Source organism: Trifolium pratense, linkage group LG3 (genome assembly GCF_020283565.1).
Source record: "Trifolium pratense cultivar HEN17-A07 linkage group LG3, ARS_RC_1.1, whole genome shotgun sequence".
Classification (NCBI taxonomy): Eukaryota; Viridiplantae; Streptophyta; class Magnoliopsida; order Fabales; family Fabaceae; genus Trifolium; species Trifolium pratense.
In genome coordinates, this window is record NC_060061.1 from 2,582,871 (window position 1) to 2,597,638 (window position 14,768).

The 14,768-nt window shown below is 32.7% G+C and overlaps 1 protein-coding gene across 1 annotated transcript; it reads left to right on the forward strand.

Annotated features, from left to right (window-relative positions):
• The first annotated feature begins 1,483 nt into the window (after window positions 1–1,483).
• On the forward strand, window positions 1,484–7,393 carry LOC123917589 (cytochrome c oxidase assembly protein COX11, mitochondrial). Its single transcript, XM_045969351.1, has 8 exons — window positions 1,484–1,779; window positions 3,309–3,432; window positions 3,631–4,000; window positions 4,099–4,151; window positions 4,648–4,720; window positions 5,756–5,860; window positions 6,400–6,480; window positions 6,566–7,393. The coding sequence occupies exons 2-8, from the start codon at window positions 3,356–3,358 to the stop codon at window positions 6,665–6,667; spliced, it is 861 nt and encodes a 286-aa protein (XP_045825307.1). The 5' UTR covers window positions 1,484–1,779; window positions 3,309–3,355; the 3' UTR covers window positions 6,668–7,393.
• Window positions 7,394–14,768: the final 7,375 nt, after the last annotated feature.

A 14,768-nucleotide genomic window follows, 5' to 3' on the forward strand; every position in this document is an offset into this window, starting at 1 on the left:
TATAAAGTAAATTTAGTTTTTTTTTTATTCATTCATACAAACCGGTGCCAAATTTCGGATTAGTTGACGTCGTTTTACTCTCTTATTGTATTGTTAGCTCTTGCTCTTTTTGTCTCTTCATACTCGTTCTTCTTCTTCACCAGATTTCTAATGTAACTTATTGTTTTTATTTTGTTACTTGAATCAACATCACATACAGCGTGGTTTATATTTTTTTTCCCGATTCATTACCTTAACCATAGCCAAATACTTCTTCGATGATTAGAGTGACTACATACATGTTTATAAGTATATAATTAATGGACTTTATAGTATACTTCTTTGATGATTTTGTCTCATAAGTTAGTTTTTTCTCACAAATTTGTTTGTTTCTGTTTTTTAAAAATAATATTAGCATTTTTTTTTGTAACAACACAAGTGTCAAAATAAAAATAAAAAACAAAAAAAATTATTTGGCGGGTCAGCCCGCCAACGTGCTTGTCTGCCATTAAACAGAGCGAGCTGTGACTTTAGAATCGGCCACCTAAGTTGGCTCGGCTCGTCCCGTTTTTAGGCGGGCTTAAGCTGGCCAAGCCTAAACGGGGAGGGCCGAATTCCAATAGCGTTTGTGAAGAGTCAACTATCTAAAAAAATATTAGTCGGTGGTTAAATGACCGTCTTGTAATTTGTATAGAAAGAGATTGTTATTAGAAGAATTAACAATAGTGGTGGAGACAGAAAATTTACAGAGTATAAGTAAAATTTCACATGTGACATAGCCGAACAAAAAATTTCAGTTTTGTCATAAACTAACCCCCAAAAATTTATATTTTCAACAAAAAAAAATCTAGTTTTGCCTTAAACTAACTCCAAAAAATACAATTTTTTTTGCCAAAGCCCGTGCAACTGCCCAGACTTGTTGGACCTTGGTTCGGTCCATATTTAACAATTTATTATTTTAGCTTATTTTAAAAAAAATGGATAGTAGACAATTTTCTTTTTTTGATAATGATAGAAATCTATTTTCATTATAAATATATATTGTACTAAACAATATTATTTTTTAGAAAATAATTAAAAGAATAAAAGTTAATTTTTTTACTAAGGGTGTGTTTGGTAACACAAATAAGCTAGCTTATAGCTTATTCTATGAGTTTATAAGCTTGTTTCAAAAAATTAGAGGTGTTTGGTAACAAACTTTTTTTACTAGCTTATAGTTTTTTTTCAGATGCTATTTCAAGTAGCGTTTAAGCTTATAGCTTATAGCTTTTTACACTTTATTCCATTTTTACCCTTTAATTTAATAACTACCCACTCTAAAAAATAAACTACCCACTATCAATTATGTCATTTTATATTTATTAACCATTTCAAAAGCTATTTTTACCAAACACTTTAATTTTAATTAGCTAACTTTTCAGCTATCAACTATAAGCTAGCTTTTCAACTATCAGCTAGCTTATCAGCTAGCTTATAGCTTATTTTTACCGGACCCTAAGAAAATGATAAAAGCCTAAAAGTTAATTTGAAGAAGAAAAAATGATTGTTTTACGAGGAGTATAATACTTCTTGGGTAATTACAAAAACCCCCTAAAAATCCCATCCTCTCTCAGATTCTCTCTCAACCTGGCTCTCACCGTCTCGAACTCATCTCACCGCTCACCTCCCTACTCCGCCGCCGTTGGTTCTCTCTAGCAGTCAGTCTCGCGTATCACCTTGCTGCACCACCAGCTCTTCTCTTTCGCGTCTCACCTTGCTCTGCCGCTCGCCATCACTGATTCGCTTCGAGTTCGATAACAGGTCAGACTCTTCATTCTTGATTTGATTTATGTGAGGTTATTGATTTCTGAAATGTGATTGTGAGTTTAATTGATTGTGAGGTTTGAATTTGATTTCATTTATTTTTACTGTTTCGTTTGATATATTTTCTTTGTTTTGGTAGCTTTGGTTAATAAGTTTATGAGAAATTTACACTTTATGACTAGTTTTCTGATTTTTATTGTCAATTAATTGCCTATGAAAAATTCTAACGATAGAATTTTTAGTACTAGTTTAATTGGAATTTTAATCAGAGATCTTAATTTCATTATTGGATGGATTGGTATAAAATAAAATATAGTGAAATAAGCACAAGAGTGAATGGAAGAGCATAGAGCAGAGAAAGAAGGAAGAATCACTTCACATATTGCACTCACTTTCATTTAGCCAGCCCTTGTTTGAAGCACGAACACTCCTAGATTAGGCGTGTCCCGGTGTCGGTCGGGAAACCGACACGATACCGACACTTATGATTACACTGAATTATGTCATTTTCTCAAATTATTATGGGTGTCGACCCGTGTCGTGTCCTCAGTGTCTGTGCCATGGGTTTCATTGTGATCACAAACTTGCTGATTTTTCATGAATAGAGTCTATACCTGTAAAACAGGATTACAACTAAACTTAATGTGGAATATATCATAATTTAATTTAATAAGGCAGTTGAACTTTGGAAATTGGGGTTGGCCTATGTACCACCATAGTGGTAGCTTGATGGCAAAAAAACTAGGCTTTGATTGTGGATAATGTTGTCATTGCCAGTGACATAGTTCACTATCTAATATAAAAACAAAAGGTTTGAACTTTGAAGGGGGATATAGTTCTCAAGTTGGATATCAATAAGGTGTATGATCATCTTTGTTGAGATTATCTTGACAAGATCATGTTTAATCTTTGTTTTGCCTCTCAATTGGGTTAAGATCAAATCTTATGTGTCTTTCCTTTGGGTTAAGTTTAATTGTAGATTTAGTGACCAAGCAATGAATTTTAAGGTGTTTTAAATCATGTAGTTTAATTTTTTAATGATCAAGTATGTGCTTATTACAACTTCAAATTTTTTGTAGTACAATATTATTTGAATATTTGATTTGGTGTCCCACCCAATTTTATAGTCTAGCTCCGCTACTGACAGCCTCCACTAAGACCTTAGAATCCACTTTGATATCTACAGCTCGAAATCCCATCCCCTCATACATACCCCAAAGCTCTAAATAAGCACTCCCTATACCAATTTTCTTAGCATAGGCACCTAGCCTTTCACCTTCACTCCCTCTTTGTTGCTTTCGCGAGGATACAGTTCCAGCGCAATTTTCATTGCAGCAGAATTTGCTTTGATACATATATGAACAATTTCGATAATCACTTTCTGGTGTTTATTTTGATTCATATGAATTATTTTGGTCCTTATATATAATTTAGGTATATAGTTTTTTTGGTAAAAGTTTATTGTTTATTCAATAATTTTGAAACAATGTTTCATAGAAGTTAAACACTTGTTTGTTTTCTTGCAGATTGTACTGAATGTTCTGTTATTGTAGTGAAATTAGTGTTGTTAATCATGGTATGGTCAAGTATAAGTAGGAGAATTCATCTCTCGCCATACGTTAGGGCTTTACGAAATTCCCCGGAATTCAGGTAATTTGATGATTACATTCTTTCTCAAGTCTGTGTTAAGCTTTTTCTTACGTTATTGATCAATGTTGTTACATTCTTTGTAATTTGTAAATGAAATAAGAATTTTTACTTTACTAGTTGAGGAGATTTATTTGATGAAGTTTCTCTTGAATTTGACGTGTTTGTTTTTAATTGAATATAATTTTGTTGTTGATTCAGGGGCCGATATGTTTTCCATGAAGGACCGGGTTATAACGTAATTACTCCTAGTACTGAATTCCAGCGCAGTTTCTCTTGTAAAATACGGCCGTCAAGGTTTAAGCAGGAATTAAGTAGAGCGTCATTCCATCAGTATTACCGATCCTCGGCTTTTGTTTCACAGAATGATCGAAGGTTGTGTTCCATGCCTGGTTTTCGACACTTCTCATCATCATCATCTCATGCATCCACAGAGCAAAAATCACAAAAGATGCTTATTTATTTGACAGGCTTGGTGTTTGGAATGGTTGGATTGTCATATGCTGCAGTTCCCCTTTACCGGAGATTTTGCCAAGCAACTGGCTATGGGGGAACTGTTACCCGGCGTGAGGTATGGGTGATTTTGTTTTTAATGGTTTTTCGTTTCATTTTCATTGCCAATTTATTTATCATTTGTTGATTCAATTTTCAAATTTCACATTTTTACAGAGTGTTGAAGAAAAGATTGCAAGGCATGATAGCAATGAAACAGTCACTTCGAGGTATTATTTTTACTCCTGCAATATCAGCTGTTTAACAGCGGTTTGTGATAGGATTTATTTTCTGTTTTTAGAGATTGATGAATGTTTGGTTATTAGAAGTTGGTTAATTTCCAACTCACACACATGCTGGGCATTTCATATACGATAGTAGTCTTAAGTCTTAACATAAAAAACTATACAAATGAAGATTAAGTGGTTTACATACAATTTTTTTTAAGCTGTACTTAGTTGAATTTTTGCTGCATAAAACTTCCCTCTACTGAACCCTCATGCATATTTCTATTATCAGCCATAGGAGTTTACTTTTCGCATGTCAGGGGACAATTAAGCGATGCTTCAATAGAGATATGCTTACCAGGAATTATTCTATAAAGCTATATTAGGCTGGCTTACAATGAATCATTCAATAAACCTAAATTAGGGTGTGGTGTTTTAGAAGTTAGCCTTTTTTCCCCCACTGTAGTGGGTTTTTGAGTTACCATTTTAATTTTTTCAGGGAAATTGTGGTGCAGTTCAATGCTGATATTGCTGATGGAATGCCGTGGAAGTTTGTTCCAACACAGAGAGAGGTTTGTCTTTGCTTAATATATAATCAACCTTACCTTACCACAAATAAACTGCATTTCCATCATATATTTAACTTTAGAGAAATGCTATTGTCACACTCTATCACACAGCAATCATAATTTGCCACGTTGTTTCTATTTAAAATAATAATATATTAAAAAACGAAGAAGGTTTCATCTCCCCTAAATGTACTTCTTCACCGTTCAAGATTCAACCATGGAATTTGTGAAAAAATTACCATCGTAGACAATGCTCCAGGACAACCATTCTTTTTGCAGTGAACAAAATCACAGATTCACTACCCACAATCTTTCTTCACATTTTTTCTTGAATTCTACATCAAAGTTTGAATTTTTTTCAATAAACTCCATCAAAGGTTCCGATTTTTACAATTGATCAATACCCACAATCTTTCTTCCCTTTCTTCAATTGATATATCAAAGTTAGAATATTTTTCACTGAAGTTTAAATCTTGTTTGCATATGGGTTTTTTGTAAAAGTTTAAATCTTTGCTTCCAATTTTATGGACTGCAAATGGGTTCTTTTGAATCAACAATGGAGGAATCGATGTGAGACAGATTGGAAGGAGCATGGAGATGGAGTCAGTGCACATTATTATTTTTTTTTTTGCGTGTGAATATTCATATAACTGTACAACCGGTGAATAAGTGAAAATATAAAAGAGATGGATGATGTGGCGAATTATGATTGGTGTGTGTTAGTGGAGTGTGATAGAGAGTGTGACAATAGCATTTCTCTTACTTTATATCTTGGAACTGTTTAATTTATCTACAACAGTCCATGATATTTTAATGCTGCCAACTCAAAGAGGCTTACCGAAAGTCAAGTTAAAGATTTTAGCTTTGCTCTAAATGTTTGGTTGTTATAAATTAATCTAATCTTTTCGGAGACAATGGTATTTTCATGCAAATTTTTCATGTTACTTGAAAAGTTGGATGTTGCACTAACCCTGATACCCAGAGGGAAAAGTGTGAAAGTAAGAATTGTAATGTAGCATTACTCATTTGCTCTAACAGGTTAGGGTGAAGCCTGGAGAAAGTGCCCTCGCATTTTATACCGCCGAAAACAAAAGTTCTACTCCGATAACCGGTGTTTCTACATATAATGTCACTCCTATGAAGGTACTGATTACTAAAGAATACTCTATATTGTATATCAGAAATTTGCCTTGAACTCTTCACGTCACAGGTCTATCTACCACGGCAATCTGAGATTTTTGCAAGTTCATACTACAAAGTTCCACTTGATTAAAATCAAGTCTTTCAATTTAGAATATAATATCAAATTTTCAAGTCTTGTTGTTGGAAAGGAATTCCTTTGAAATCTCTTTTATGCTCAAATAGTAGAGAAACTTGACTTAGGGTCCGTTTCGATTGACTTATTTTTGAGCTTATGCTAAACAACTTATACAAATAAATAAGCTTTTATGTATTATTGTAAGTTTTTCAAGGTAGTTTATGAGAAAACAACTTATAAAGATTCAATTTTTGTTGGTGAAAACTTATGAATTAACATAAAACTTCATTTTTTTACATAAGCTTTTTCCATAAGCTAAAAAATAAATCAAATCCAAACGGGCCCTTAAAACTTTCCAATTCTTTAGAACTCTCATAAAGTAGCCATTTTATAAAATGTCCGAATAATAATTTTTCTTGTACAGGCTGGAGTTTACTTTAATAAAATACAATGCTTCTGTTTCGAAGAGCAGCGACTGCTTCCTGGAGAGCAGATTGACATGCCTGTAAGTGGCTTTTTTTCAAATTGAATTCCAGTGCGAGTATATAATAGTATACATGAATATTGATTATGTGTTTCTTGTATTGTAGGTATTCTTTTATATTGACCCAGAAATTGAGGAAGATCCTAAAATGGACGGTATCAATAACATAATATTATCGTACACTTTCTTCAAGGTTTCTGAAGAATAGGACCATCTTGAACATAGGACTTAAATAACGGGTGTCGCTACATTTCAACGGGCATAAGAAACTCTGAAGCTCAAGTTTGTGTTACCTGTTTTTGGCGACCAATGAAGGATTATACTTCATATTGTAATTTGTTTTACAATTAAACACTTAATGTAATCTTCGAAATATCATTCTCTCCAATTTAGTCTCTAAAGTAAATAAAAACAACGAGTAGCTCCTAAAATTAATGAAATCCGTCACTTTAGTCCATGGTGTGAAAATGCTAAGACTAATGGAACGGATTCTCGTATACTTTAGAGACTAAAGTGACAAATTTTATATACTTCATGGATTATTTATTTTTACTTTTCTTGGTTTCATTTTTTAATATACTTTTGGGACTAAATTGGAGAAAATGTGATATTATACTGACAAAATTAATGGTGTATTATTTGTTTTTACACTATGTTTCTAAAACAATCCTTGTGACTAGGTTTTGAAGGTTCCAGGGAATCATTCATTACTCGCTAAATCAGTGTTGTTGTTTAGTGTTAGTTTACTGTGTCATGCGAATTGTTAATGCAACAGGTCATGTGTTGGGACATACCCTGTTGTTACAGTCTAGTGATATGATTGTGGAGATTTTATGTGAAATCCTGAGTTTGAACTCGGATCTGGTGAAATTAAAAACCTTTAAGTGCATGCTGTCTTTTATGCATTTATACACAGAATAATAGTATTTTTTTTGACACATTAATAGTATTTTATTGGCAAAATTATACTGCAGGTCCTTTATCTTATTTTTTTTACAACACTTTAGTCCTTTATTTTTTTTGGTAACATTTTGGTCTTTTATCTTATTTATTTGTAACACTTTGGTCCTTTTATTTGTAACACTTTGGTCCTTTATCTTATTTATTTGTAACTTTTAGTCTTTTTTTAACACTTTAGTAATAATAATAATAAGATAAAGGACCCGTCCTCGTGAATTTAGCTCAGTCGGTAGAGATATCGCACTTTATGTGTAGGAGCCCAGGTTCAAATCCGGGACACTCCACTTATTCACCTTTAAGGTGGATTTTCTAGCCACTAGGCTACTTGACCTAAAAAAAAAGAAGATAAATGACCAATGTGTTACAAATAAATAAGATAAATGACCAAAATATTAAAAAAAATAAAAGACTAAAGTATTACAAAACATAAGATAAAAGATCTACGGCGTAATTTTACCTATTTTATTCAAGTAAGCACCTTGTGATCCATGCTACCAAATCAGCAAACTCCAACTCAAGAAAATGATAAGGGACAAGATCTTAGACCATATCTAACAAGGATTTGATCATTGAGTTTTAAATACTATGCAACGGCACTATGATTTTTGTTGATGTTTTCTCTCCCCACCCCCCGTGATTCTTTTATACCCCCCAATATTCCGATTTTGCCCTTGTAAAAAACTTCGGTTCGCAGAAACTGAATTTTTTCTAGTACAAATTCAGAGTAAATTTCGGTTTTCAAGGCAAAAAAAACTTCGGTTTCTATAAACCGAAGTTTTTTGCAAGGGTAAAATTGGAAATTCAGGGGGTATAAAAGAATCACAGGGAGTGGGGAGAGAAAACATGATTTTTGTTTTCATTGGAGCCCAACACATCTATCTGGCAAGACGGGTTTCATGAAAAGTTGTAGATTATCTTATTTAAAGTACCGTTCCATACGAATATATGAATATATAATTAATTATGTTTATAATCAACCAACAAAATAATTAATTAAGCTATAGTACCTTTGGGGCATGGCCCCCTTTTTTGTACCAAAAAATAAATAAAATTAAGCTATAGTACCATATAAGTTGTTTAAATATATCACATTAGAATAAATTTATTGTGGGTTATATAAATGTGACAAGGTAAAGTGGAACCCATTAAATAAAGGATAAGCATCCAAAAAACGAGTTTCATAAATTATGTCCATCGGAGATGCTCTTATTATTTTTTATTTTTTTAATGACCAATAATATTATATATCATATGAAATAAGAACAAGAGGAAGTTCAAAATACCGCAAACACCTAACAAACTCAACATACACACACAAAGGTGCACCAAAAGCGAAACACTTGTAACCCACCACAATAAGAAGATCCCAAAGACCCCTCAGAGAGAGAGAGAGAGAGAGAGAGAGAGAGAGAGAGAGAGAGAGAGGGGCAAGAATCAACCACCAAGAATAACAGACACAAGAGGCCTCAAATTAACTAGACCTCCCAAAAATCCTAGTTAACACCCCGACGAACTTTATTGATTCCAGTAAAAGATAGGGTGCATACCCCGCTCATAAAAGGAATAGGGGAGCCAATGTTTTTACCTAGGAACCATTTCCAAGATGAAAGTTTCACCCTATCAACTAAATACTTAGCAGAAAAAGTTCCTTTTGAGAAGAAAACTTTATTTCGGGAGTTCCAGATAGTCCGCACAATAGTTTGTCAAAATTAACATTCACCCCAATCTGTTTTTCCTACTCATATTCATGTCAAAGAAAACATCAAAACATTCTAGGATACCACGAGTAGACACCTACTCAACACCCAACAACTTAAGGATAGCATACCAAATAGATGAGATTTGGTTACAAGAACCGAACAAATGATCAGCTGACTCAAACTTTAAACCACATAAAAGACACATAGAAGCTCCAGCATCCGTAATGACACATAGATGTTCTTATGATTCAAGCAAACTTGCAAGTTGCCTGCGGTAAAGTTGTTGTGATCAAAATTGAATGCGAGATTCACGATATTTTTTCATAAAATAAATGCCAATTAATTAGTAAGATGATGTTTGAAAATAAAGGTTATACTATGGTACTCAAACATTATTTTTTTTTGTTGAAAAAAGAGGGGCTAGGCCCAACTCAAACATATTTTATATTTTCCTGGAGGCAAGACAGGGCGTTTCGTGCCCGTCTATCTCATCCATATTTTCTATTATGCAAACTTATGTATAAAAAAATGTTTTATGTTATAGTGAGTTTGTTAATGAAAGATTTTTTTTGCTAAAAAAAAGTACAACGGTGAATTTGTTAATAAAAGATTTTTGCTACTAAAACAAAAAGTCAAGGTATTCTATGAAAAGTTCACACCAAAATTTTTTGTATCATTTTTATATATAGGTATAGATATATTTTCAACCATTAATTTTAATTTTTTTTTTATACAAAAAGGCCTAAGCCCAAAGGAAGAAACTAAACAGAGATGACTCTAAGAATAGTAATTCCTATTACACCATAAGCAACAAACTACTCAAACTAGCCGGACATTGTTCATAAACACATAGTCCAAGTCCATTTTTCATTTGTAAATATAACATATTATATCAGGCTAATGCTACGGTGGACCACCTTCACATGTGGTCTACCGTGGACAAGTGATTTACCGAATATGAATTTTACAAAATTCACTATTGGATTGAAAGTTTATATTGTATAGATCATCCATAAATTTTTAAAATTTTTTGAAACTTTGTACGAAACTTATTGGATTATAGAAACACAATAGTTGGTGTGAACACTAATTAATGAGAGTATGAGTTAGAATTGCTTACTATACAAAGTGTGTGTAGTATAGTTGAGACTTCGTGATCATATTTAGTTAAAATGGTGTCTTTTCTAATGTCAAATTGAAAAGAGAGAAGTTTACTACTACTAATTTTGTTAAAGTCTTGTTGAAGGTTTTATCATGGTCATGGATACCCCACAACTTCAACTACAAGCATTATATTGCCTTGTAGTAGGTTTGATTTTGGATTCATAACCAAACGAATTTGATGACATTTTGCTTACCCTTAATAAAAACACAAATCAAATTCATCCATTGTCTTTTTTGCTTGTTGACGGCTTCAAGAAGAAACATTTGAAAGCTTGTTGTTAACAACCTTGTGGCCATGTTTTTTAGTCTTCATGAATGCATGTCTTTTTCTTGCTGTGGAAATGAAAATGACTCTCTTCAACTGTTCCACGTTGAATAGATGAACCTTCAACTTCATATGTGAGGTTGGAAAGTTCAATGTATGTATAAGTATTCACTTCATAGAGTCGTAGTAGAAATTGAAATACAATACCAGTTGAGTTTCAAATGTGAGTGCTTAAGTCTCACATCGACTATGTATGGGAATAATGTTGGATTTAAGAGAGGTGACTCATTAACCTGATGCGCCTTAAGGTTTTTGGTGGAGATGTGGTGTCTCCCTCTCTTGTAGTCTTAGAGCATTGGCTCCATTGTTTCTCCTGTGCTCCCCCGGACTCCTCAACAAGTGGTATTAGAGCTGTGGTTCGGCTTTGTGGGGGAGCGATTGGATTGGAGGAGAATGTTGAGATACTATATGATCATCTATCATGTATAACTTAGACACATTTCAAAATACAAACAAAAATCAAACGGTACTTCCATGATATCAAAATCTTGATTTCAAAAAATTATTTCTCATCTAAACAAAATACGTAGGAATGGAAATACAAAACTTAGATTCAAGACAAAGCATCTGAAAGCATGACTGGATTTGAAAAAGACTGCCAATGCAATTTCAGTTACACAATTTTGATACATGATGGTATTGTTGAAAGAATATTTGGGAATTGGATAATGAAAGAATAATTTCTTAAAGACAAAAATAAAATTTCCCTTGAATTGACATATATTGCCATTGGATCTGAGTGATATGAGGATTAACTAATTGATTAGGAAAATATAATGTGCAACACAAGTTACCAGGGCGTTAGCCCACATAAATTGATTTAACATTTAATTTGAACAAATTAAATAGATTAATATTATCGTTTTTGTTACTTTAAATCATCTAATTAATTTTCTTTTTCAAATTTCATTAGTATTGGTGCGTTTGATCTGCTAAAAAAATAAGAGATTGCACAGTATAATTAAGAGATTGTTCCTGGTACTGGATAAATTTGGGGCCAAGAGACATGACAAAAACTGAAATTCTTGTCCCCATTGAATCACGAGAAAACTTTTTTATCCTCTAAATAAGTTGTCTAAAATACCAAATAAAATAACTTTTTGTCCACCAAACTTCATATAACACAAAATTTGTTTAATATCTTAAATGTTTGTCCTGTGTTGTTCTATTATATACTGTCATGTACTATTATGTTCGGTACTTACATTTTGCAGATGAAACCTACCTATTCGTATTAATTACCCATATATCATAAGTTTTCATTGATTACACAAAGAAATGACACATCAAGGAAAAAATTGAGACAGCAATTCATGTGTGAGACATGATATTTCACATTTGTAAAAATGGATTAAGGAAATATAACATGAACGAAAATAGTTTTACATATGTTCATTGTGTGAAAATTTTGGGTTCAAGACATGAATTTAAATACACTTCTACACTAATTCTCTTAATTATATTTTTGGTGAAGAACTTATCCACCTCAACATAACTTTAGATGTGCATTTAGAAAAACCACAATTTTTTCTGCTCTGAAATGCACTTCTAGACTAAGGACTATAAAGGAGATATATGGTTGTTCTGAAATGCACTTGTAGACAAATACAATACAATTCACTAATGTAAGTGAGTGAAATAATAATAAAACCATATATTTACTTTGTGTTGTGAGCATTTTACAAGCAAGATATTAATATATAGTTAATTAATCACAGTGTCAAAAGCAGTGATGTGAAGCTGAGCCAGTCCTAGGATTACTACAGATTGAAGGATGGCATTTGAAGGGTGATGGTCTTTGGTTGGTTTGACGCCTTCAACAAGAAACCTTTGAAAGCTTGCTATTAACAACCTTTTGTTCATATTTTTTTTCCTATTTTTTTTTAAACTTTAAACTTTTTTATATATATAAAAAATAATTACACATGAACAAAATATAGACGGACAACAAGCTGAGTCGCTAATTCTTTTTGAATAGCAAAATTCAATCTACGAAAAACTACATTCCTAGACCTTGGCGTCACGACATTACAATGCATTACCTTTTGAACTCTTTTCAAAAGGTTTACAGCCTCTGGTGCTAGAAATCCAAAAGTGTTGAAAGCAAACGGTATAAAAACGTGTTGATTGTCGGAACATGTTTTCTCATGTTTGGCCATTTTGCTTGAAGCAACTTTGGGAGCTGCCCGTCCCATAGTAAAATCTTCAACCCCTAGTCCCACAAGTGGGGAAACTCCAGTCAAATCTACACAAGCATGTAATTAACAAATAGCCATAGATCATAGATATAAGATTATAAAATATATATTTACATTATTAAAAACGATCATGACACGTATCTTTTAGGATTACGAAGACAAAACGGTTAGAGAGCAGATCACATGAGAGGGATGATTATCCTCATCACCATTTAGCGTGTCGGAGAGTTAGGTTTTACCTTATATTAAAACGTCTGATGGAATAACGTTTATATAACTAAACGGATAAGGATAGTGATCTCTCATTGGACTTAATTGAACGACACAATTCATCACAAGCTATAGACTTTTGCTTAGTAAGTTTAAACTATATTGAGATATCGCATATATTAGGCAGAAGTCGGAGTTTAAACTTCGGACACTTTACTTATTCACTTTTAAGGTAAATTTTTTAGCTACTAATTAAGTCACTAGACAAAAAAAAAATAACTGTATTGAGATGAAAATATAAGAAAGTTGATTGAAGGTGACTTCACATTTTGAGAGAAGAATTACTATTAACTCGCTATTGTTTGGGAGTTGTAGCTTGTAACTAAATTTTTTGTTTTGTTTTACTTCTAGTAACTAGAATAGTGAGACAGTAATTAGAGATCAGAATATGTTAAATAAGGTACACTAAATCACAAACAAATTCTGCATGAAAATTGTTCTTTATTATGTGTATATGTCAAGAAAACAATCATGCTTGTATTTGTTGCGATTGTGTTTTAAGAATGAGTGAATAGTTCCCATTAGGAAAAGAATGTTAAAAGGTGATCAATTAATCTAATGCCTTAAGGTTTTGGGTGGAGATGTGGTGTCTTCCTCTCTTGTGGTCTTGGAGCATTGACCCATTGTTTCTCCAAAACTTTCCTGGATTTCCTCAACAAGTGGTATCAGAGCCGTGGTTCGGCTTGGTGGGGGAGCGAGAGTGAATCATGATATTTGATCAACGGATGTGAGAACTAACACTTGGGGTAAGATTATTGGGTTTCAAGTGTGAGTAGTTAAGTCCACATCGACTATGTAGGGGAAGAATAAGTGATCTATTAACCTAATGTCTTAAGGTTTTGGGTGGACATGTGGTGTCTTCCTCTCTTGTGGTCCTAAAACATTGGCCCATTGTTTCTCTCGAATTTCTCCGGACTCCTCCGACGGTATTTGGGATCAAATATTTGAGATTTGAACAAGGCTCAACATCTCAGAGTATAGGAAAACCTGAGACAATAAACATTAATTCTATAACTTTTTTTTTCTTAAGGAAACTCTATTACAAAACTCACTAGAGCCTAGAATTATTCACCTACATGGTAAATTCTTTTTTTCTTTTTCAAGTATCCGAGACTAGGTATTCCATTCTTAAATTTTATTAATGAGATGCCTAAAATTCGAACTCTGACCTTTATATATATATATATATAAAAAGGGGGGATTCTTTAATGTCATACTTTTTTTCTTCCTACTTTACATGCAATGTTAAATGTACCATGTTCTACCAACTAATCATAAATTAAATACACATGAAAATTCTCTCTATTTAAAATTTAAAGTCCACTTTTTAGTATAATGATACAATATTAGTTACTCATTACTTAAAGTGACACTCATAACACCTAAGTGTTCTCCTTAAAGGATCAAATACAACATGCAATTAAACTTTGAATTAATTAATTAATGTGCCAAAGATTATCCCTCACTTAAGCCAAGTGGAAATTTGAAGGAAGATAGTAAGGATTGATAAATATGTGATTGAGAAGGAAATTTAATCAGAAAGTTTGGTGCAAGAGAGCGTGCAAATCCTAGAGGATGTTGGTGATGTAGCAACAGAAATTAAATTAAATTAAATTTTTCAGACAGTTACCAACCTCCAAACTTTATCTTTTCATACTCTTTATAAAGTCCCCTCAATTCAATAACGGTTAC

Excerpts from the sequence above, each read along its gene's own strand:
- LOC123917589 (XM_045969351.1), top strand. The coding sequence starts at position 3,356 with ATGGTATGGTCAAGTATAAGTAGGAGAATTCATCTCTCGCCATACGTT. Across the intron at positions 4,721-5,755 it reads TTGTTCCAACACAGAGAGAG|GTTAGGGTGAAGCCTGGAGA; the intron begins GTTTGTCTTTGC and ends TTGCTCTAACAG. Across the intron at positions 5,861-6,399 it reads ATAATGTCACTCCTATGAAG|GCTGGAGTTTACTTTAATAA; the intron begins GTACTGATTACT and ends TTTCTTGTACAG.